General features: G+C 42.3%; 1 protein-coding gene across 1 annotated transcript in view; it reads left to right on the top strand.

Annotated features, from left to right (window-relative positions):
* serinc5 (serine incorporator 5) overlaps positions 1–25,884 on the top strand; it is an 85,802-nt gene that overhangs the window by 24,586 nt on the left and 35,332 nt on the right. The window contains exons 2-4 of the mRNA XM_059974455.1: positions 14,468–14,635; positions 22,227–22,405; positions 22,504–22,586. Coding sequence (XP_059830438.1) covers positions 14,468–14,635; positions 22,227–22,405; positions 22,504–22,586 — 430 coding nt within the window. The remainder of the gene's footprint in view (positions 1–14,467; positions 14,636–22,226; positions 22,406–22,503; positions 22,587–25,884) is intronic.

Here is a 25,884-nt window from a genome sequence, read left to right on the forward strand (position 1 = left end):
GTGAAGAAAACACAACAGCACCTCTACTTCTTCTTGGCATGACATCAAAAAACTTCGACAAATTTCTATAGATATGTGGTGGAGAGTGTGTTGACTGGCTGCATCATGGCCTGGTATGGTAACACCAATGCTTTTGAACAGAAAATCCTGCAAAAGGTCGTGGATTCAGCCCAGCACTTCCCAGTAAAGCCCTCCCAACCATTGAGCACATCTATATGAAATGTTGTCACAGAAGGGTAGCATTCATCATCAAAGATCCTCACCACCCAGGCCATGCTCTTTTCTCGCTGCTGCCATCAGGTAGAAGGTACAGGTGCCTCAGGACTCACACCACTAGGCTCAAGAACAGTTACTACCCCTCAACCTTGAACAAAAGGGATAACTACACTCACCTGCTGAGATGTTCCCAAACAGATGATCTCACTTTAAGGACTCTTCATCTAGTTATTTCACATTCTCATTATTTGCTGCTATTTGTTTATATTTGCATTTTTTTAAAATCTCTGTTTTACGTGGTGACATATATGTGCTCTGATAATAAAATTTACTTTGAACTTTGAATTACCACCCTTCAGCAAATGAAACTTTTTTCATCAGCTCTCAATAGTCAGTCTGTTTTGAGACCCTGAGTACCTCCCCTTACACACCCCCATTTGTAGGCACAGCAGACAGGGGAAACATCAGCTCTGCATTTAACTTGTCCATAAGTAGCATGGTACCATGGTGGTTAGCGTGACACTATTACAGCTTGGGGCGTTGGAGTTTGGTGCTCAATTCTGATGTCATCTGGAATGTGTGGGTTTTCTCCAAGTGCTCAGGTTTCCTCCCAGCAGGCTAATTGGTCATTGTAAATTGTCAAGTGATTAGACCAAGATTGAATTGGGGTTTGCGGGGCAGCGGTGCATCTCGAAGGGCCTCTTCTGCACTGTATCTCAATAAGTAACTATTCAGTGAGATTACCCTTGTTCCAGTTCAATAGCTCCTTGGCTCAGCCCAGGTCAATCCCTCATTTTAGTCTCTCATACTGGTTTGCTTCATCCCTCCCAACATTTCTAGCTGTTCTTTCAGCTGAGTGAAGCTTTGTTTCTGGAATCGCCCCTTCAAAGAGTTCTTTACGCCACTCCTTCAGAACTGCTGAAAGTTTTCGATTGCCTCATTCCAACGTGCCTCCACACTACGTTGCAGAGCAATTCTCCAGTGGCACCAATGGTCCCTCTTTAACTGCATGGATCAAACATTGCTCTGAGCAGGAAATGTTTGTGCAGCCTGGAAACTGCAAGACACTTATCTATCTACTGAGATACAGTGCAGAATAAGCCATTCGAGCCACTCACAATCCCCTAACTTAATCCTAGTCTAATCATGGGAAAATTTACAATAACCAGTTAAGCCACCAACTGGTATGTCTTTGGTCTGTGGGAGGAAACCCATGTGGTCACAGGGAGGACGTACTAACTCCTTACAGGCAGTGGTGGGAATTGAACCTGGGCTGCCTGTTCTGTAAAGTATTATATTACTATGCTACTGTGATTTGTAATGTATATACTATGAATATTTAGTATAAAAATTGAAAAATCTCACATTTATTGAAGAATGTAATGAAATACAGTACAAAGAAAACAATTCCCATTTCGTAAACATTTCATTGTCTGACGGCATTGGCGTTCAGCGGTCCGGCAGCTTATTAACAATGAGCTACTGGCTTCCATTTTGTGTTAATTGTTACAGTTTGTAACAGTGTTATAACTTGAAACACTAACAATGTAAATGCATTGAAACTCTAAAATGTTTCAAAGTAAAAGTTGTGGCACGTTTATTATTTAGAACATTTGTGTTAATGAATATAATTCTTAATTACAGGGTATTTTGCATTTATATTAACATAGATTTCAAATTTTTATTAGCGTAATTTCAAAATTATACTAACATTGTATGAAAGAAAATTCCAGCTGCGTGGCTTTAAAGGTTACGTGTGTGGGAGCATTTCAGTTATTACGCAGCCGTGCGGCTGCACAGTTTAGAGGAAACAGTGAGTGGCATGCTTAATTGTGTAATTTTGAGATTTAAGTATTTCTTACACCAGTCCCTCCCCACCCTTAATCTCCCCATATCTGCAGATGGAGATAATTAATATCTTGTTTTACAAACCCACTGACACCCTCCCCCTCCCCCCTCACTTTCCTCTCCTGTCACATGTTTTTATATAATTGCTATTATTCCCTTCTCTCAGTTCCTCAACATCTGGACTTAGGATGAGGCTTTCCATTCCAGAACATTGTAGGTGTCCTTTTTCTTCAAGAAATGGTGTTTCCCCTTCCTTCCATCACTATAAATGTTGCCCTCACCTGCATCTCCTTCATTTCCCACAGGTCTGCCCTAACCCTGTTAATTCCACCCCCTCCCCAATGTAACAACAATAGCATTGCCCGTGTCCCCACTTACAAGCCTCAGTATCTGAAAATTTATTTTCCACAACTTCCATCATCTCCAGTGGTATCCCACCACCATGATAACTTCTCCTTTCCTCCTCCCTCTGCTTTCTGCAGGGCTCGCTCTCACCGTGACTCCCTTGTCCACTTATCCCTCCCTGCGCTTATCCCTGCAAACAGGACAAATGCTACACCTGTCCCCTCACCACCATTCAGGATCTGAAGCAGTCATTCCATCTGTGAGTCTTTCAGAGTCGTCTACTGTATGTGGTGCTCACGGTGAGGTCTCATCAACATCGATGAAGTCTGATGTAGGTTGAAGAACTGCTGTCCACCACTGCAGCCAGGATTTCCCAGTGGCCATCCACTTCAGTTCGACTTCTCACTCACACTCTGACAAGTCCGGCCATGGCTGGCTCGACTGCCAAATTGGAGGAGCACCATTCCATTCCTTCTGGTGGTCTCCAAGCTGATGGCATGGACACCAATTTCCGTAACTTCTAATCACAGCTTCACCTTCCTCTCCCCAGCCCTCATAATCTGCCTATCACCTCCTTCTGATTCCCCATCACCTTACCTTTAGTCGACTGTCTACGGTCCTGTCCAATCAAACTGCTTCTTTAGCCCTTTACCTCTTCCGTCTATCACCTCCCAGGTTCTCACGTCATTTCCTTACATTCCTCCCCTCCACCAACTCACCTTCACCATCACCGACCTTTTTATCCCTTCCTTTCCAGTTCTGATGAGGGATCTTCCCCCCCCCCAAAATATCAGCTGTTTATTTCCCTCCACAGATGCTGCCTGACTTGCTGAGTTGCTCCAGAATTTTGCAAATGTTGCTATTGATTTGAATTTATCATTGAAGCCCTTTTAGGGTAGACTGGCTGTTGTGGGGTGATCAGGGTAAATGATTAGTGGTTGTCCTTGCCCTTTCCCTTGTCAAAGAACATAGGGCATGACAGCACAGTACAGGCCCTTCGGCCCATGATGTTGTTCCGACCTTTTAAACTACTCTAGGTAAATCCAACCCTTCCCTCTTACCTTTTCCTCTCATCTAACATGCCTCTATTGAGTTACCTCTCGTCATCTTCACTCTTTAAAAAAAAATTCAACACCATTATCCTTTCAAAGCTAATCAGTAAACACCAAGGTCTAGGCCTTAATTCTTCCTTGTAGAGCTGGATCCTCAATTTCCTCATTTGCAGACTCCAGTTATTTCAAATTAGCAACAACATCTCCTCCACAATCTCCATCAGCATAGGTGCACCACAAGGCTGTGTGCTTAGCCCACTGCTCTACTCACTTCATGCTTAAAACTGTGAGGCTAAGAACAGCTACAATATTATATTTAAGTTTGTTGATGACATCACTGCTGTTGGCTGAATCAAAAGTGGTGACATCCAGGAGTGAGATCGATAATCTGACTGAGTGGCTCATTCAGCATCAACAAAACCAAAAGCTAATTATTGGCTGCAGGCAGAGGAAACCGGTGATCCATGAGCCAGTCCTCAAGGGATCAGAAATGGGTCAGTAACTTCACACAAATCTGCTCTCACCCCATCCTCCCGCCACCCTACTAGGGATAGAGCTCCCCTTGTCCTCACCTACCACCCCACCAGCCTCTGGCTCCAACCTATAATTCTCCGTAACTTCCGCCACCTCCAACGGGATCCCACTACCAAACACATCTTTCCCTCCCCCCCCCCCCCTTCTGCTTGCCGCAGGGGTTGCTCCCTACGCGACTCCCTTGTCCATTCATGTCCCCCCATTCCTTCCCATCGATCTCCCTCCTGGCACTTATCCTCGTAAACAGAACAAGTGCTACACCTGCCCTTACACTTCCTCCGTCACCACCATTTAGGGCCCCAGACAATCCTTCCAGGTGAGGTGACACTTCACCTGTGAGTCAGCTGGTGTGATATACTGCGCCCGGTACTCCTGGTGCGGCCTTCTACATATCGGTGAGACCCGACGCAGACTGGGAGACCATTTTGCTGAACACCTATGCTCTGTCCGCCAGAAAGAGCAAGATCTCCCAGTGGCCACACATTTTCAAGTCAAGTCAAGTCACTTTTATTGTCATTTCGACCATAACTGCTGGTACAGTACACAGTAAAAATGAGACAATGTTTTTCAGGACCATGGTGTTACATGACACAGTACAAAAACAGACAGAGCTATGTAAAGAAAAAACAACACAGATAAAGCTACACTAGACTACAGACCTACACAGGACTGCATAAAGTGCATAAAAACTTTATGCAGTCAAGCATTACAATAAATAATAAACGGGACAATAGGGCAAGGTGTCAGTCCAGGCTTCGGGTATTGAGGAGTCTGATAGCTTGGGGGAAGAAACTGTTACATAGTCTGGTCGTGAGAGCCCGAATGCTTCGGTGCCTTTTCCCAGACGGCAGGAGGGAGAAGAGATTGTATGAAGGGTGCATGGGGTCCTTCATAATGCTGTTTCCTTTGCGGATGCAGCGTGTAGTGTAAATGTCCGTGATGGCGGGAAGAGAGACCCCGATGATCTTCTCAGCTGACCTCACTATCCGATGCAGGGTCTTGTGATCTGAGATGGGGCAATTTCCGAACCAGGCAGTGATGCAGCTGCTCAGGATGCTCTCAATACAGCCCCTGTAGAATGTGGTGAGGATGGGGGGGTGGGAGATGGACTTTCCTCAGCCTTCACAGAAAGTAGAGACGCTGCTGGGCTTTCTTTGCTATGGAGCTGGTGTTGAGGGACCAGGTGAGATTCTCCGTCAGGTAAACACTAAGAAACTTGGTGCTCTCTACGATCCTTACTGAGGAGCCGTCAATGTTCAGCGGGGAGTGGTCTTCCTGAAGACAACAACCAACTCTTTTGTTCACATTAAGAGACAGGTTGTTGGCTCTGCACCAGTCTGTTAGCCGCTGCACCTCCTCTCTGTAAGCTGACTCGTCATTCTTGCTGATAACACCCACTGTGGTCATGTAATCGGTGAACTTGATGATATGGTTCGAGCTGTGTGTTGCAGCACAGTCGTGGGTCAGCAGAGTGAACAGCAGTGGACTGAGCACACAGCCCTGGGGAGCCCCCGTGCTCAGTGTGATGGTGTTGGAGATGCTGCTCCTGATCTGGACTAACTGAGGTCTTCCAGTCAGGAAGTCTAGGATCCAGTTGCAGAGGGAGGTGTTCAGGCCCAATAGGCTCAGCTTTCCAATCAGTTTCTGAGGGATGATGAAATTTTAATTCCACGTCCCATTCCCATTCTAGTATGTCAGTCCATGGCCTCCTCTACCGTCAAGGTGAGGCCACACTCAGGTTGGAGGAACAACACCTTGTATTCCATCTGGGTAACCTCCAACCTGATGGCATGAACATTGATTTCTCTAACTTCCGTTAATAACCCTCCACCCCTTCTTACTCCATCACTTATTTATTTATTATTCTCCCCCCCCCCCCCCATTTTTCTTTTCTCTCTGTTTTCTCTCTCTGCCCCTCTCACAATAACTCCTTGCCTGTTCTCCATCTCCCTCTGGTACTCCCCTCCCCCTTTCTTTCTCCCTAGGTCTCCCGTCCCATGACCTTCTCCCTTCTCCAGCTCTGTATCCCTTTTGCCGATCAACTTTCAAGCTCTTAGCTTCATCCCTCCCCCTCCTGTCTTCTCCTATTGTTTCAGATCTCCCCCTCCCCTCCCACTTTCAAATCTCTTACTATCTTTTCTTTCAGTTAATCCTGACGAAGGGTCTCGGCTCAAAACGTCGACAGTGCTTCTTCCTATAGATGCTGCCTGGCCTGCTGCGTTCCACCAGCATTTTGTGTGTGTTGCTTGAATTTCCAGCATCTGCACATTTCCTTGTGCTTGCGTTTTTAAAGTAACTTCAAATTCCTTGGCATTATCATTTCAAGGTTCTGAGTCCGGCAGATAATTCCCATTTACAAAGAAGGCATAGCAGCATCTCTGCTTTCTTAGAAATTTGTGAAGATTTGGCATGTCACCTAAAGCTTTTGACAAGCCTCTATAGCTGCACACTGGAGAGTATACTAAGTGGTTGCATCATGTCCTGGTATGGAAACACCAATGTCCTTGGACAAAAAAGCCTTAAAGTGGGAGATGATACAGCCCAGTCCATCACAGGTAAAGCCCTCCCCACTATTGAGTACATCTACATGGAGCACTGTCGATCCTGACACCAGGAAGAAGGCACAGGAGCCTTGGGTCCCATATCATCAGGTTCAGGAATAGTTATTAACCCCCAACCATCAGGCTCCTGAACTTCACTCGACCTAACACTTGAGCTGATTCCACAAATTTCGAAGTACTTTAGTTATCAGCGTATACAGTATACATTCTGGAGATTCATTTCCTTACAGGCCACCATAAAAGAACCCATTATTTAAAAAAAAGACCACAAATACCTAATGTACAGAGAGAAGAATGAAAAAATCAAATCCTGCAAACAATAAAGGTAAGCAGAAGTCATTTAGAAAGAGCCTTCGGACACAGGGCCCCGGTGCAGCTGGAGCAGGCCTGTAGCCTCAACCTCAGTGCAGTGAAGAATGGAGTAAATGTCACGGAGCAGTAACCAGAACAGGCCCGACCCTCGACTCTTGTCCCAACACTCTGCCTTTCAATGCATCTGGGTGGCGTTTAAATCGTCAAAACATTCCTTGCTCTAAGACCTGTTGCATTGGGCCTGGACCCTGCTGCCATGTTCTGGCCTGTATCTGACCTTTCCAAGTCGGCCCAGCGCTTGGATCGATCAAACGTTGCAATCAGTTTAAGTGAGCATGCGTTGAATCTGCTTCGTTCCGTCGAATGAGCCTCAACTTCGTTCCCACATGTATGTTTCAACCCTCAACTCTGCCTCACCTTTGCTTGTCTCTTCATTGTTTGCAGTGATCATTTACCATAACTTTTTACAGCAAGTGTTACTCTTAAAGTATCTTGGTTGTATTTCTTGTTTTGGCAGTAATTTGTCGCTCGTCCTCAGTAGCACCATTTTAATCTGGAAGCAACCTATGAACTCATATTCAAGGACGCTACAGTTTATTTATTACTTATTTATCTATTTTGTTTTGATTTTCTTTTGGTATTTGCAAAATTGTCTTTTGTGCACTGTTTTTTTTTTGTAGTTTCTTTTAATTTGAATTTACTTTCCTCTGGATTAATATGAATGTCCACAAGAAAGTGAATCCTAGTGTTATATAGTGACATATATGTACTTTGATAATAAATTTGCTTGGACTCTTGAAAAGCCCTAGCTCCTTCGACCTACCCTTGTTTGATGTGTTCTTCAATCCAGGCAGAATCCTGTAACTCTCCTCTGTGCACTCTACAGATTCCACACCCTTCCTACAAGGATGTGTTTTTAAAAAAAAGAAAACTAGGGAATAAAATAATGTGCCTCTATCTGCTCATGGTAATAAGTAGCACAGTCTCTACCTAAATTGGCCAGCGGACTCCTCCTTTGAGAAGACCCTTGGTACAACAGTACAGCAACAGAGACTCCCAGTGCAGTATCTTGCCCACCCCACCCACATCGCAGTGGTACTGGAACAGAATGGTACTTCATTACTGTGTGTCCAAAGATTTGGGAGGTGGAGCAGAATGTTTAATTGCTGTGACAGGATGCTTACTTAAACATACACATACACAGGATACTGAAAGGAAGGAGTGTTTCTTTCCTGTCAAGTTATGGAGGGGAAAAACAAATATTTAATGTAACATGAAACATATGGATTCATTTGGAAATAAAATAGATGGACTCCCTGCTGCTTGTGACATTCTGTGAAGGCAAAATACAAGTGTTTTTCTTTTCTGGCCTTTTGAAATCTTTATTTTTCTCCACTTCAGTAAGATGTGTTATTTTTAACATGTGTAAAACCTCTGTGCAGAATTTTCCATAGGCAAGGCAGCTAAAATGAGGTGTTTGTGTGTCTTTTCCTCCTCCCACTGAACTATGCACCATTCTTGATCTCCAGGAGGCAGGAGATTTCTGGGTGTGTGTGCTTACACCAAACCTCCAGGGATGTGAGAAGAGCACAAATCTGGGAGGGAGGGAGGGAGAGAGAGAGAGAGAGAGAGAGAGAGAGCAAATAGTTTCAATTGTCAGTGCTGTCTGCACAGTATTGTAACTTTAAAATGTATGAAGCCTGTATAGCATTGGTTCTAAGACTTCTCCTAGTTGCCAACAATTGATAGGATATTTTAGTGTGTGATAGCTGAGTTACCCACCTTTTACTGATGGGTGACCCTGGTGCATGGAGTTATTTTTGTGTTTAGTCAAGAATTTATATTTTCAGAGGGTAATGCACAGCAGAGGCAGGCTGGCAGAGGTCCATTGTTTTGAAGGTGTGTTATAAGTTCCATCTTCATATATACTTTAGTGAAAAAGTCAGCAATGACTTTGTATTTCAGCCTCCTAGAGATGAGCATAAATGGACATTCTTTTTAACAATTCAATGACCAAAGCTGAGGTGTTCTTTGTTCTCAATGAAAGCTTAAGACAAAAATAAACTGCAGCAGCTCTACATCTGGAGTAAAAACAAAATACTGAAAATATTCCACAGATCTCAAGATTGTTCAATGTCATTTTGATTACACGAGTGTAAGGGAGAATAAATAATTGTTACTCTGGTTCAAATGCAGCACAAAATAAAACAATAAGATAACACATTAATAATAAAAAGGCAATAAATATAACTACATTTGATAGATTGTATTTAATGTCCATAAAGCGAAGCTAGGCACAGGAGTGAATGGGATCCTTCATGAAGTTACTGACCCTTTTCAGGCACCTTTCTTTCTTTATGCCCTTGATGGTGGGTGGGCTGGTGCCAGTGATGCTTTGGGCAATTTTTGATTACCTGTTGTACAGCCTTCCTACGTACTACAGTGCAGTTTCCATACCAAACAGTGAGGTAACTTGTTAGGATGCTCTCTCCTGCAAATCTGTAGAATTATGTGGGTATGGATGTGCAAATTCTAGCGCACTCTCCTTAGAAAGTGGCTGGCTGGTGATGTAGTGGCCAGACTTTGGAGTGAGGACTCCCGAGTTCAGATCCAGCCAGCTCCCTTGCACGCTTTCCATCTGTGCTGGGTTGAGCATTGAGCTAGCAACTCGGCCTCGAAAAAACAAAAAAACCGTCACGATTGGTGTCCTGATGACTCCACTCAGAGTTGAGGGCTTTCTTCCTCTTCTTAGAAAGTAGAGGCATTGGTGAGCTTTCTTGACTGTGTCGGATGTATTCTGAAAGCAAGAGATGTGTGTGATGTGAACTTCCAGAAGTTTGAAACTTCTCAGTTTCCTCTGCCGTGCCCCTGAAATAAAGAGGGGTGTGAGTGGTGCGAGTTCTTCTGTAACCATCTTCTTTGTCTTGTTGACATCAAGGAAGAGGTTATTTGCCTGGCACCGCGCCGTGAGCTATTTCACCTCCTTTTTTAGGCCATCTCATTGGTGATGAGCCCCACCACTGTCATGTCATTGGCGAACTCGGATATTTGGGTGTGCAGTCGTCTGAGAGCAGAGTATACAACAATGGGCCCAGCACTCAGATCAGCAGACTGTTCAATAGAACTTAGGCAGTTCTATTGTCCAATTCACTCCAGTAGCAAACTAATTAGATAAAGTGCAGTATTTTAGATTGAAAATATGGTGTGTGATAATGCAATCTTGCTTGATACGAATCTGTACTGAAACTTTTGTGGACCTGCCTAGTTGGCATGCAGTTTTGCAGCAGACATGTAATTGAGCCATGTCTTTGCATCATGGAAATTTAAGAATCCTCCACCGTCCCTCATGATTGAGACACTTGCGGGCTCCCCACCCCCACCCCCCCAGCTTATCCTTGGGTGCACTATTTGTTAATGCAACCAATGTATTTCACTATGTTTCAATGTAGATGAGATAAAATAAATCTTAGTCTTGGAAAGGCTTTTGAAGTAAAAAAAAATCTCTTTTGCTATCTGGATTTCCCTTGAATATGACATGTGGTGAAGATCATATCCATATTGATTCCAGATGGATGGATTCCTCATGGTGATTTCAGAAACAAGTCTTTAGATTTAGGGAGGCAGTTGCTGGGGAGGCTCCTAGCTTATGCTTTGAGGCACACTGCTGAGAGACTCTCCTACTTACTGCAGTGGTGTTTGTCCCTCTTGTTGAATTCATCAGTCTGGTATCACTGAAGTTCCCTGCTATGCACTCCTCCTTTAAGGTGAGGTGGATCAACTGTAAGTTTATAATTGGTTTTTCCAAGTTTTAGAACTTTTTCAATGGTGATACCATCTGTTCCTCTGTTGCCATATCACCTTAGTAACCTCTTGGGTTGCTAGCAAGGCAGGATGGGATAGTTAACGTGGGATGGCCACGTTTTGAGGAATTTTTTTTAGAGTGCCTCTTCCAGCACTTGCAAGCAGTTCTCAACCATGCATGAAAGGATGGGGGAGGGGAAGTGGGATGTGATGTGTTTATGTGTATTTGAATCATAGATGTGTGCATGTCTAGGTTGTCAACAAGTTGCAGAGCCTCCTGCCTTTTCTTCCAGCCACCTGTTCTGTGGTCAGAGGTTTTCTGTTGGACGTTGGCTTTGAGCTCCTGTTGAGCAGTTCCTTTTTCTGTCCCCTCAGTGGTGAGGTGAAGTTTCTAATTCAAGAACAGCTTGCGTTCTTAGTTTCTAGATGTCCTAGTCATCCACATCTGTGTGTAATGTTTATTTCATTGACAAAAGTGTAGCTTTCTTTTTAAGGATTCACTGGTCATGCAAGCCTTATTTTTTTTCATCTAATAGTGGACTTGCAGTGGTATTAGTAGAGACCCTGCAGTAAAGTTGGATTGGGCTTAAGCTTGACTAGATCGTAGGTATGACACTGCAGAATTTGGCATTAGATTAATGTTAAAAGATATTGTTCACCCTACTTTATTTTCATTTTGAAGGTCTTGAAGTCCATTGTTAGTAAGAGGGCTAAAATTTTTGAAACTATGTGCTACTTAAGATGGAGCGTGTATTCACATTAGTCAAAGGCTAAATGAAGATTTCATGCCAATGCACGTATCTTTATAATAAGACCATATGACATAAGACCAGAATTGGGCTATTTGGCTAATCAAATCTGCTCCACCATTCCATCATTTGCTAATTTATTATCCTCCTCCATCCCATTCTCCTGCCTTCTTCCTATAACCTTTAACACCCTGACTAATCAAGAACCTCCTCTTTATCAACCTCCTCTTTAAGTATACTCCACAACTTGGCCTTCGCAGCTGTCTGTGGCAATGAATTCCATGGATTCACTACCCTCTGGCTACAGAAATTCCTTCTCATCTGTTCTAAATGTACGTTGCTGTATTCTGAGACTGTGCCCTCTGGTCCTATACTTGCCCACTGTAGGAAATATCCTCTGTATGTCCATTCTATCCAGGCCTTTCAATATTCAATAGGTTTCAATTACATTTGCCCCACCCCCATTCTTCTAAACTCCAGCAAGTACAGGCCCAGAGCCATCAAATGCTCCTCATACATTAACTCTTTCATTCCTAGAATAATTCTTGTGAACCTCCTCTGGACCCCCTCCAAAACCAGCACATCTTTTCTTGGATAGGGGCCCTAAACTCTCATGATATTCCAGGTGCAGTCTGACAATGCCTTTATAAAACCTCAGCATTACATCCTTGCTCTTATATTCTCATCATCCCGAAGTATATTTGTCTTCCTTTCCACCGACTCAATTGGCAAGTTAACCTTTAGGGATTCCTGCATAAGGACCCCAAATACTTTTTGCACCTCTGATTTCTGAATTTTCTCCCCATTTAGAAAATAATCTGTGCCTTTATTCCTTCTACCAAGTTGCATGACCATACAATTCCCTACATTATATTCCATCTACCACTTCTTTGCCCATTCTTCTAATCTGTCTGCTTCTGTACACTTCCTGCTTCCTCAATATTACCTGCCCCTTCACCTATCTTCATATCATCTGCAAACTTGGCCTCAAAGCAATAAATTCCATCATCCAAATCATTGACATATACTTTGAAAAGAAGTGGTCCCAACACTGACCCCTGTGGAACACTACTCACTGGCAGCCAACCAGAAAAAAAACCTTTATTCCCACTCTACCTCCTGCAAATTAGCCAATCTTCTATCTTTCCTGTAATAGTATGGTCTTCCATCTTTTTAAGCAACCTTGTGTGCAACACCTTGTCAAAGGACGTCTGAAGATCCAAGTAAACACATCCATTGACTCTCTTGTCTATCCTGCCTGTTGTTTTATCAAAGAATTCCCACATCTTTGTCAGGAAAGATTTGTCGTTAAGGAAACCAGGCTAACTATTTTATCATGTGCCTTCAAGTACCCTGAACCCTCATCCTTACTAATGGATTCCAACATCTTACCAACCACTGAGGTCAGGCTAAATGACCTATAATGTCCTTTCTTCTGCTTCCCTCCCTTCTTAAAGAGTGGAGTGACGCTTACAATTTTGCTGTCCTCTGGAACACTCCCAGAACCTAGTGATCTCCCAAATCATTACTAATGCCTCCATAATCTCTTCAGCTGCCTCTTTATGAACACTTGAGTGTAGTCCATCTGGTCTGGGTGACCTATCTACCTCAAGACATTTCAGCTCCTCAAGCAGCATCTTAGTATTAGCAGCTATGCTCTGACACTCTTGAATTTCTGCCATACTGTCAAGTGTTTTCCCACAGTGAAGTCTAGCACAAACTACACATGTTTATCTGCCATTTCTTTATCCTTCATTACTTCTCATCCAGCATCATTTTTCAGCAGTCCGATACCCTCTCTTTACTTTATATATCTGAAAAAAACTTCTAAGTATCCTCTTTAATATTTTTGGCTAGCTTTTCTTCATCTTGCATTTTTTTCTTCCCTTGTGGCTGTTTTTTAGTTTCTTTCTGTTGGCTTTTTTTTTAAAAGTGCGCCTCCCAGTACTCTAACTTCCTACTAATTATTGCTCTATTATATATCCTCTCTTTTCCTTTTATACTGTCTTTGACTTCCCTTGTCAATTACAGTTTTGTAGCATCCTGCCTTTTAGAGTACTTCATCTTTGGGATGAATCTATCCTGAGCCTTCCGAGTTTCTCCCCCTCCCAGAAACTCTCACCATTGCTCTTCTGCCATCATCCCTACTAGTGTCCCCTTTCAATCACTTTTATCCAGCTCCTTTCTCATGCTCCTGTAGTTCCCTTACTCTACTGGTACATCTGACTTCATCTTCTCCCTTCAAGCTGCAAGGTGAATTCGATCATATGATCACCACTGCTTCCTTTACCCTAAGCTCCCTGATTAAATCTGGTTCATTACACAACACCCAGTCCAGAATTGCCCTACCTCTAGTGGGGTCAACTACAAGCTGCTCTAAAAAGCCATCTTGTAGGAATTCTACTAATTCTCTCTTTGGATCCAGCTCCAACCCGATTTTCCTAATCTGCCTGTATGGTGAACTCCCCCAAGACAATCATAACATTGCCCTTTATACATAACTTTTCTATCTCCCATTGTAATTTGTATCCTACATCCTGAGTACTGTTCAGAGGCCTGTATATAACTCCTACCTGGGTCTTTTCAACATTGCAGCTTCTTAACTCTACCCACAAGGATTTTACCTCTTCTGATCATGAGTCACCTCTTTCCAATGAGATGATAAACCTCATGAGAGCCAGGTCTATTGGATGAGGTTATGGAAGCAAATACTGTCCTGCAAGGCGTTAATCTTGCAATTTGAAAGTGAATTTTTTTAGGCAGAGATAGGCTGAATGTTCTTGTGCTGAGCTGTAAGATTCTAAATTAGCTTTTTCCCTCGCAAAGAGCTGAGAAGAGTTGGCTGTTCAACCTCTCAAGCCAGCTCTGCCCATTAAGATCACAACCGATACTTTTCCCTGTCACCTTCCTTTCATAATGCATTTCAAAGATTAGCTTTGTCAGATTGATTTATCTGACAAGAAAATGGGCATTTTGATTATTGTCGGCCATTTTATGTTGATATAATTCTTCAATAATTTATTAAAATGTTTGTTTTTTCTGCCCTCAGCTGGCCTGCTGCTGTGGTTCCAATGACTGCTCTCTCTGCTGCAGTGGCTGTCCAAATATTAAAACGTCTACAGGAACTCGGGTCATGTATACACTCTACCACATTCTGGGAACTATGGTCTGCTTCCTCATGTTATCCCCCACTGTGGGAGAAACATTGAAGACTCATGTAAGTAACAAATCAGTGACACTCTCTCTGTTCTCATAGATACCACCTAACCTGTGGACTATGTTCTGATTTCCTGTGAATGTAGTTTTTGATATTCAACTTAAGTCTAGTTCAAAGGTATCTTTTAGTTGGTCCTTCATGGGAAGAGGGTATAGCTGGTTATACTTGCACTTATTGTCCATTCATTTTGCCCTCAGCTGAGCAGGCAATTAAGAATCCAGGTAGATCTATACTCAGCTGTTGATGAAACTGATAAGGATGGCAGAGTTCCTTCACTAGAGAAGATTTGTGAGCCTTATGGGAGCTTTTATGATAATCTACTTTAAAGCATGAGTGCTATAAACCACCAATCAAATTGACAAGGCCAAGATGATATAAAATGGAACTGAATATCCTAATCATGAGAAGTTCTGCAGATGTTGGAAATCCAAAGCAACACATACAAAATGCTGGTGGAACTCAGCAGATCAGGCAGCATCTATGGAAATGAACCAGCAGTTGATGTTTCGGACCAAGAACCTTCTTCTGAACATCATAATTATATTTAACAGAGAAACCTCTCTTTTATATGGGGGGTTACAAGGAAGTCTATATCTTAGTTATACAGCAAGGAAGGATGGCATTAGACCCAACTCATCCATGTCGACAGTGTTGCCCTGTTTGGGAAGCTAGTCCTGTTGGGTCAATGCAACTCAAAATCCCTTCTGTCCCAAGTGTCTTTAAATGCTGTAGCTGCTTCAACCACATTCTCTGGCAGCTCATTCTATACACACACCACCCTCTTGCCTCTTGGGTCCTCCTTCAATCTTTCATCTCTCACCTTAAACCCCGTTATAGTCCTCTAATATTAGTTTCCCTTCCGGGGGTGAGGGGGGAAGGTGTGTGGGGAAAACTTTGTGCATTTGCCCTATCTAATTCCCCTCATGGTTTTCTGTGCCTCCATAAGGTCACTCCTCAATCTCCTACATTCCAAGGAATAAAGTTTTAGCCTGACTATCCTCTCCATAGAATACCGGCCTTCAAGTACTGGCTGCGTCATAAAGTCACCTTTGCTTGTTTTAGATCGATAGTTTTCATGTCACAGGGCAAGCAAACTGCATGCAATTCTCCAAGTACAGTCTTGACAACAGCAACATAATATGCCAACTCCTAGACTTAACACCCTGACTGGGGGTCACTGTGTCAAACACTTGGCCTTTGTCAGCCCATCTACCTGTGGCAATGTTTTCAGTGAACTATGTGCTTGTACCCCTAGGTCCCCCTGTGCCACCATTGAACTGGGGGCCTGATCATTCTCTGCAAAGCCTATGCAGCCTTGGATACTGAAGAGAGGGACAACCTACTGAGGGGAGCCACAGCGACCATGTCTCTGGCACTTGAGTCTGGTGCTGTGGCTCAGAAGGGAAGGCGGGAAGAAGAGGACTGCAGCAGTGATGGGGAATTCTGTAGTCGGAGGAGTGGGCATGAGATTCTGTGGATGTGAAAGAGACACGTAGATGACATATTGTGTCCCAAGGCCATTTTGGATCGGGTCTATGGCATTCCAAAGGGGGAGGGTGAGCAGCCAGATGTTGTGGTACTTGTTGGCATCATGGGTAGGGAAAGGGAGGAGATCCTGAAGAGGGAATTTAGGGAATTGGGTAAAAAGTGGGACCTTCAGGGTAGTAATCTCTGATGCCAGTGAGGCTAAGAATAGGATGATTTGGTAGATGAATACATGGCCAAGAAACTGGTGAGGGGTCGGAGCCTCAGATTTCTGGATCATTGGGCTCTCCTTCTGGGGAATGCATGACTTGTACAAATGAGATGGATTACAGCTGAACCCAGAAGGGACCAGTATCCTTGGAGGCAGAGTTATATTTGAATACACATTGTATATGGAATAAAGTAGATGATCTTGTAACACAGAGATTGGCAAGAATGTCATTGTGGGCATCAAGGAGTCATGGCTAAAAGAAGATTATGCTTGGGAACTTAACATCCAAAGATACACAGCACATTGAAAGGACGGGCAAGTAGGCAGGGGGGTGGGGTGGCTGTACTGATTTAAAAAAAAATCTAATCCTTAGAAAGAGGTGACGTACCATATGATCAGAAGATGTGGAATCTTTGAGGAGATTTAAGAAACTGCAAGAAAAAAAAGACCCTGATGGGTGTTTTATACAGGCCTCCTAACAGTAGCCAAGATGTTGGGTACCATTTACAATGGGAGATAGAAGGTGCATGTCAAAAGGAAGATGTTACAATAGTCATGGGGGATTTCAGTATGTAGGTAGATTGAACTCACTAGGGGAAAAGCTATCCTGGATTGGGTGTTGTGTAATGAACCAGATTTGATTAGGCTGCTTAAGGTAGAGGAACCCTTAAGAGGCAGACATCATAGTATGTAATTCACCCTGCAATTTGAGCGGGAGAAGCTAACGTCGGGTGTAACTTTATTCCAGTGGAGAAGAGGGCGTTGCAGAGGCATTCGAGAGGAGCTGGCTAAAGTTGATTGGAAGGAGACACCAGCAAGGATTATGGTAGAATAGCAATGACTGGAGTTTCTGGGATAGATACATCCCAGAGATGAAGTATTCTAAAGGCAGGATGCTACAAGCTGTGGCTGACAAAGGAAGTCAACAACAAAAGCAAAGGGCAGGACATATAACAGAACAAAAATTAGATTTTGGAGGATTGGGAAGCTTTTTTAAAAATGGAAGGCAACTAAAAAAGCAAGGAGGAAAAGAAGAAATATCAAGGTAATCAAGCCAACAATATCAAAGAGGATATGCAAAAGTTTGTTCAGATATATCAAGAGTAAAAGAGGTAAGAGTAGATATTGGACCCCTGGAAAATGATGCTGGAGAGGTAGTAATGGGGGACAACAAAATGGCAGACGAACTGAAGAAGTATTTTCCATCGGTCTTCACTGTGGAAGACACTATCTGAATGCTGGCGTTCAAGAGTTTTACGGGGAAGAAGTGAGTTGCTATTATGAAGAGAAGGTGCTTGGGAAGCTGAAAGATCTGAAGATGGATAAGTCATCTGGACCAGGTAGACTACACCCCAGCGTTCTGAAAGAGATTGTGGAGGCATTAGTAATGATCTGTCAAATATCGCCAGATTCTGGAATGGTTCTGGCAGTCTGGAAAATTGCAAATGTTATGCTAGTTAGGCTGACTAACAGTGGTTGGGAAGATGTTGGAGTTGATTTTTTAAGGGTTGAGAATGTGAAGAGGGTAAGGGGTACGTGTAGAAGGGGTGGGCGAGGGGTAAGTGTAGCAAAATATGTAGAGGACCAGTGGGAGGATACGTTATTGGGGAAGTAGCTAAGTTAAGATTCCAGACAGCAAGTGGCAACCACAAAGAAAAGGGAACCTGCTAACACAAGACAGAGTGTTTGGCAAAGTATCTTGAGCTATATACCTATTTTGAGTGTTTTGCTCGAGTCCGTACCCATTCTGAGTATTTCGCGTGCTTAGCTGTGCAATAGCCAATCAATTGGTGAATTTGAATCGGTAACCATATTTGTGAATGTAGTACCCTGCTTTTGGGTATAAGTATGACCTTTGTAAACTGACAAATTGGGAGTTGGCTACCTTATGCCCGAAGTGCGTGGGGCTGTGAACTCCTCTCTGAATAAAAACCGTTCCAGAGGTAATTTCATGTCTCTGGTGTTTTTCCTCAGCTGAGCAGGTTAATAATTTCAGGTTGACAGGGTGAGGTCTTGGGGATACATGATAAAATAGACCAAAGTTGGCATGGTTTCCTTAAGAGAAAATCTTTCCTGACAAATCAGTTAGAATTCTTTGAGGAAATAACAGGCAGGTTAGACAAAGGAGAGTTGGTGGGTGTTGTGTACTTGGATTTTCAGAAGGCATTTGATAGGTGCCACACATGGAAAATACTAGTATGGAAGGAGGTTTGGCTGTTTGTCAGGAGGCAAAGGGTGGGAATAAAGGAAACATTTTCTGGTTGGCTGCTGGTGTCCTGCAGGGATTGGTGTTGAGACTGCTTCTTTTTGCATTATGTCCATGATTTGGATGATGGAGTTGATGGCCTTGTGGCCAAGTTTGCAGATGGTACAGAGATAGGGTGAGGGGCAGGTAGTGTTGAGGAAGCAGGGAGCCTGCAGAAGGACTTGGACAGCTGAGGAGAATGGGCAAAGTGTTGGGAAGTGTATGATCATGCACTTTGGCAGAGGGAATATAACTGTAGACTATTTTCTAAACAGGCAGAAAATTCAAAAATGTGAGGTGCAAAGGGACTTGGGAGTCCTTGTACAGGTTAACTTGCACATTGAATAGGTGGTGAAGAAGGCAAATGCAATGTTCACATTCATTTTGACAAGACTAGAATATAAAAGCAAGGATGTAATGCTGAGGCTTTATAAGGCACCTCTGAGGACTCATTTGAAGTTTTATGAGTAGTTTTGGGCCTATAACCTAAGAAAGAACCCGTTGATATTGGAGAGGGTTTGGAGGATGGTCACGAGAATGATCCCGTGAATTAAAGTGTTGGCTTATGAGGAGTGTTTGATGACGAGGAGCCTGTACTCGCTGGAATTCAGAAGACTACGGGTTTTTTTAATATTGAAATGTATCAAATGTTGAAGGTCCTAGATGGGGAGGATGTTTCCTGAGTGGGGGAGTCTATGACAGCCTCAAAATAGAGGGATGCCCATTTAAAGCAGAGATGAGGAAGACTTTCTGTAGCCATTGGATGGTGAATCTGTGGAACTTGTTGCCAAAGGTGTCTGTGGAGGCTGTCTCTTTGGGTGTAAATAAGGTGGAGTTTGATAGATTCTTGACTTGTCAGAGTGTGTAAGGTTATGGGGAAAAGGCAGGAGAATGGGGTTGAGGGAAAATGGCTGAGCCATGATGAAATGGTGGAGCAAACTCAATGGGCCAAATAGTCTAGTTCCACTTGTGTGTTATGGACTTCCCAAAATGCAACACTTCATTTGCCGGTCTTTGACCTGCTTACCTAGCTGATCAAAATCCTCCTGTTCTTTTTGATAAGCTTCTTCACTGCCTACAATACTACTTAACTTACCTAACTTATCATCTGCAAATCCCTGCCTTGTACATTAACAATCAAATTGTTTATACATGAACAATGAAATCCCAGCACTGATGTACTTGGTACAAATCTAGTCATAGGTGTCTAGCCAAAAGAATGAATCTTTTGTCTGCACTGGATCTGAGTGGAGGAAGTTAAGAATAGAGGAACTGTAAACCAAGTACAAAAACTCCTCCCATCTTAATTTAAGCAATCATGAGGAAATCTGCAGATGCTGGAAATTCAAGCAACACACACAAAATGCTGGTGGAACACAGCAGGCCAGGAAGCATCTATAGGAAGAAGCACTGTCAACGTTTTGAGCCGAGGCCCTTCGACAGGACTAACTGAAAGAAAAGACAGTAAGAGATTTGAAAGTAGGAGGGGGGAGGGGAAAATGCAAAATGATAGAAGACAGGAGGAAGTGGGGTGAAGCTAAGAACTGAAAAGGTGATTGGCAAAAGTGATACAGAGCTGGAGAAGGGAAAGGATCATGGGACAGGAGGCCTAGGAAGAAAGAAAGGGGGAGGGGTGGAGCACCAGAGGGAGATGGAGAACAGGCAGAGTGATAGGCAGAGTGATGGGCAGAGAGAGAGGAAAAAAAAGGGGAGGGGGAAAAACTAAATATATCAGGGATGGGGTAAGAAGGGAAGGAGGGGCATTAACGGAAGTTTGAGAAGTCAATGTTCATGCCGTCAGGTTGGAGGCTACCCAACCGGAATATAAGGTGGTGTTCCTCCAACCTGATGGCATGAACATTGATTTCTCTAACTTCTGTTAATGCCCCTCCTCCCCTTCTTAACCCATCTCTGATATATTTAGTTTTCCCCCCTCCCCTTTTTTCTTTCTGCCCATCACTCTGCCTGTTCTCCATCTCTCTCTGGAGCTCCCCCCCCCACCTTTCTTTCTCCCTCGGCCTCCTGTCCCATGATCCTTTCCCTTCTCCAGCTCTGTATCACTTTTGCCAATCACCTTTCCAGCTCTTAGCTTCACCCCACCTCCTCCGGTCTTCTATCATTTCGCATTTCCCCCTCCCTCACCTACTTTCAAATCTCTTACTATCTTTTCTTCCAGTTCGCCCTGACGAAGGGTCTCGGCCCGAAACATCGACAGTGCTTCTTCCTATAGATGCTGCCTGGTCTGCTGTGTTCCACCAGCATTTTGTGTGCTCCCATCTTAATTGTTTTTTTTAAAACATTTCCTTCATTTAAGACTTTCTTCTGAAATTCTATTAGTATTCTGGTTCGAATAGAATCTGTCCCTAAAAAGCAATAATTTTTCTTCATGCTTTAATGATTCTTGCTTTGATATGGTTTGTTTATGTAGTGATTCATAGGAAACTTTAGATCTTTGCATGAATTATAAGTCTGTTTAAAATTGAAAGTCTCTTACTATTCATGAGTTATCCTATTACAGATTGCCCACAAACTGGAAATGTTGAAGGGATAAAATGTTTACTAAAATCCTGATTTTTGTGTAGGTTGACATCGCTGTACTGTACAGGTTTTTTAAGATTTTGTAGTTTATCTTGAAACTTTTCCTGTGTTACACTCTGCAATTAAGAAATGTGACAAAGTAAAGATTACTGTTGGTTTGCAAATTGCAGTTTGTTGTAAGCTTGGGAGCTACTACATAAAATTCAAGGGAATATTACAAAGTACAGTAGGTTCATGAGCCAGTCCCAGTTGGGGGAATCAAAGGTGGAGAGGGCCAGTAATTTTAAATTCCTCTGTTACCATTTCAGAGGTTCAGCATGTACTGTAAGTTCAAATATAAAGAAAGCACGATAGCGCCTCTACTTTCTCAGAAGTTTGCAAAGATTCGTTCGGCATGTCATGCAAAACTTTGAAAAACTCCTAAAGATGTGTGGTGGAGAGTATAATGACTGGTTGCATCACAGTCTGGTATGGAAACACCAATGCCCTTGTACAGGGAAGCCTACAAAAAGTAATGGATATGGCCCAGTCCATGACAGGTAAAGCCCTCCCCTCTTTGAGCACATCTTTGTGGAATGGTGTCGCAGGAAAACAGCATCCTTCATTCAGGACTCCTATCATCCAAGCCATGCTCTCTTCTTCTTACTGCCATTAGGAAGACGGTGCAGGAACCTCTGGGCTCCCACTACCAGGTTCAGGAAGAGTTACTACCCCTCAACCATCAGGCTCTTAAACCAAAGGATAACTTCACTCACCCCATCACTGAAATACAATCTGTAAATTCACTTTCAAGGACTTTTCATCTCCTACTCTCTATTTATTGCTATTTATTTATTATTATTTTATTTCCTTTTGTATTTGCACACTTTGTTATTGTTTGCACATTGGATAGAGGCAGTCATTCTTTGATTCTATTGTATTTCTTGTATTTGCTGTGAATGCCTGCAAGAAAATGAATCAGGGTAGTATATGGTGACATATGTATTTAGGTAATAAATTTACTTTGAGCTTTGAATTGGATCTAATTACATACCTTGTGATTTTTCCCCTGTGGCTTCACTTTCATTTTTTTTCTGTTCTGGTGAAACATTTTCAACCCTGCTTTTTTACAGGTTCCCTTCTACAATGAATTTTGTAGGACCATTCAGGCAGGTGCCGGCTGTGATAGACTCGTTGGTTACTCCGCTGTTTACAAGGTCTGCTTCGGAATGGCTGTATTTTTCTTCATTTTCTTCATCCTGATGATCAATGTTAAAACCAGTAAAGATTGTCGAGCATACCTCCACAATGGGTAAGTGCACTTGATGGACCCAAAGGCTATTTAGGTGAAAGGAAACAGTATTCACTTTTAGACTAAGCCCTTCCTAAATCTCTGCATTCCGTGCTTAGGTTCTGGTTTGTGAAGTTCGTGGTTTTAGCTGGAATGTGTGCAGGGGCTTTCTTTATACCGGATCAGGACACCTTTCACAAAGGTAAAGCTATTTGACAACTTTATTAGTTTACTCTTTCAATTTGACACCTTTGGGAAATCAGGAGCCTTTGAAAGCTTTCCTAAATGTAGATGTACTTTTAATGTTGCAGTTGTGTATGTAAGCTGTCTATTGTCTTTAAAGGGTAAAAATTCTTTAAAACTGCTATATTAAAATGAGCTATGAGCAATTGTAAACTTATTTTAAAAAGTCATGCATTCAGGAACTTTGCTTGCTTGAAGAACTATGGACTAGTTTGCCTAACTTCATTAGTCAGGGAATGCTGGAATCTGTTAAGGAGGTGATGACAGGGCAAATGAGAAATAATAGGATTGGGTAGAGTTATCTTGGAAATTGTTTGATGAACGTAGCACTGTTTGTCATGGCAGCCAGTGGTGTAAATAGGAAAAATCTATGGCTATAATGTGGCTTTTAGTAAGGTGCCACTCAGGAGGGTATTAAACACAATGGAGCAATTGGTGTTGGTTACTGAACAGAAAACTCCCCAAATCTGGAAGAATGAGAGACAATCTCATTGTTTGAAATTCATGTAGGTTTATAGGGTAGATGTGGAAATGGTCCCTGTGGCTGTGGTGTCCAGAGTTGGGAATGCTTTATTCAAAACTGATATGAAGTTTCTTCACCCAAAAGGTGTAAATCTTGGTCACTGAGCACAGAGTCTTGGATTGATATACTTATAGATGCTTCAGGATTTAGGGATGTAAGGAATGGGTTAATGATGGGAAAGACCAGCAATGATCTGATTGAATGGTGGAGTAGGCAGGAGGCCCAAAGCTTGCCTCTTTAATTCCTTTATTAATGTATCTAACCTGTTTATTCTTTCCTGATAGTACAACTTCTGATTTCTGGTCACATTAATGGTAAATTGAGTATTTTTTTCCAGTCCCTATATACCTTGCCTGTAATATGAAAACCAAAAATGTACCCAACACTTGTTTAATCTGTATTCAGTCAAACTTTGGCAAGATGCGTTTACTTTTTAATTCTGCTCCACAGAAGTAGGTCAGACTGCTTTGTTTATTTTTAAACCTCCCTCACTAACTTGGATAGGGGAGTACTGGGCAGTCACCAGCCTATCCTCGGACTGCTGGTCAGCGACACAAATGACGCACTTCACTGTATGTTTTAATGCTTCAGTGTACATGTAACCAAAAAAAACCATTTATTTTATTTTTACAAATACACATTTGCTCCTTTAACTGATTTTAGGTTTTTAAAAATTTTTCATCTTGCAGCATAATCATTCCTAGCAGTTTAGAGTGTTAAAATTCCTTGGCTAATTATTTCCCTCTTTGATGGTAATTTGTTGCAATCTTTGGTAACCTCAGATTGAGGTCATCTGGAAATTTTAAAGTTGTGACTTTTTTTTTGAAAAAAGTTAAACTGTAGTATTACTGGTCTATCTGGAATCTCGTTCTACTTCCTGAAACCTAGATTTCTACTTTCTCTCTGAAGCCAGGAAGCTATTTACTCTGCTAAACGGCAAAGTTTCTGTCTCCTGGCTGTTAACTCTTCTTCCTCTAACTGCACATATGCTGACCTTAAACTAACATAGTGGATTCTGCTTAATTGGGACCAGTGCATTTTGCCACATGAAATGGTTGTCCCAATTAGCCAAAGTTTCATGGAAGTAGTTAAAAGATATAGAAAAGACAAAGCACTGTTTAACTAACAATATGTATTTAAATGAAATACAGAACAAGTTGGAACACCCTAATATTACTACAGTATTATAAAACTATTATTTCCTAATAGTCATCATCCAGTTTATGCCACTGTGTTCTTTTGACTGTAAATGAACAAAATCAATGCAGACACCTTAGTGTAGATAATGGACTGCCTTCCTACAATGCTTTTGCCAATTACATCCTTCAAATCTTCATTTTCATTGTAACATTCAAGACAATTGTCGATACTGTCAGATCCTTCACAGCTCCTAACTTGTTGAACCAGTGAGATTGTTTCATTTTCACTCCCAGCACGTTGGTGAGCAAAATAGTTCTGAATTGTCTTGCTGCTTATTTCTCTCTAACTGTCAGTGACAAAAATCACTGCTTTTTGAACACAAACACATACAACTGATGCTATTTTAAAAACTGCTCGTTCTAAGCACTCTGTAGTGTCTAATGGCCGCACGACCAAGGCTTGTTAGAAACTCTTTGGTAACATGCTCCTGTCCCAATTAAGTGGCATAGTGTCCTGAATAAACAAAGGAAACCCTGGCAACTTTCTCATTTAATGTTTATTCTTTAAGAGTTGTCTCAAATAAGTGGCTGCCCAGTTAATCAATGGCCCAATTAACTGGAATCCACTGTATTATGTAATAACTTGCTGAAGTGCCTTTGCAAATCTAGGTATGCTGTGTCAGCTACATGACCCTTTTAAAACTTCCTTTGCCATCTCAAAGAATTTGGTTGATTGGTAATGGCCAGCTTCCAGTTTTAAAATCCAAGGATGGTTAGAAACTAAAAAAGGGTTTTTATCCTTTAGTAGCAATTATACTTGTTTTTATCACCTATACTAAACTGGAGAATAATGCCAGTGTGTGAACGTGCCTCCTTTTGTTCAAGAGCTTGAGAGTTGAGGGGTAGTAGCTGCTCTTGAACCTGGTGGTGCAGGTCCTGAGGCACCTATACCTTCTACCTGATGGCAGCCGGAAAAAAAAGAGCAAGGCCTGGGTGGTGAGGATCTTTGCATGCTGCTTTCCTACGGCAAAGTTTCATGTAGGTGTGCTCAATGTTTCTTCACTACCTTCAAAATATAAAATGATCTCTGTCACTTTAAAATAGAAAAGGCTCTGGTTCATCCCCATTAATAAATCTTGTGCTGAATTCTGTATCGTTTCTAATAGGGTTAGGAATGAAGCCAACCACATTGCAGAAGCTCCATTCTGGATTTTTTTTTAACCTACTTTCTCTACTCAGTTAATTCTAGCATAGTCAAAGTGCTAGCACCTTTTCCTTCCCCCTTCTAAAACTATTTGCGTATTTCTTTCACCACCCTTCAGTATTAATTCTTGAGCCATCTGTGTTAGTGAGGCACTTCACAAACTTTTATTTCAGTTATCCTCCTGATGGCTGTGCCACCTTTTTCTACTAATCGTGGATTATTCAATAGTGCTAATTTAACATTCTTATTCTCTTCTCCGAGTATTTTTGCAGCATTTAATTCCCAGCCATTTTCTGTTGCTGTAGCTTATTATTCCTACTCGGTATGTGTTTGCCAGCCATTAGTAGCAATTTTCCTTGCATGTTATTAACCATCATTTTATGTTGGTAAA

This window comes from Hypanus sabinus, chromosome 7, assembly GCF_030144855.1.
Source record: "Hypanus sabinus isolate sHypSab1 chromosome 7, sHypSab1.hap1, whole genome shotgun sequence".
Classification (NCBI taxonomy): Eukaryota; Metazoa; Chordata; class Chondrichthyes; order Myliobatiformes; family Dasyatidae; genus Hypanus; species Hypanus sabinus.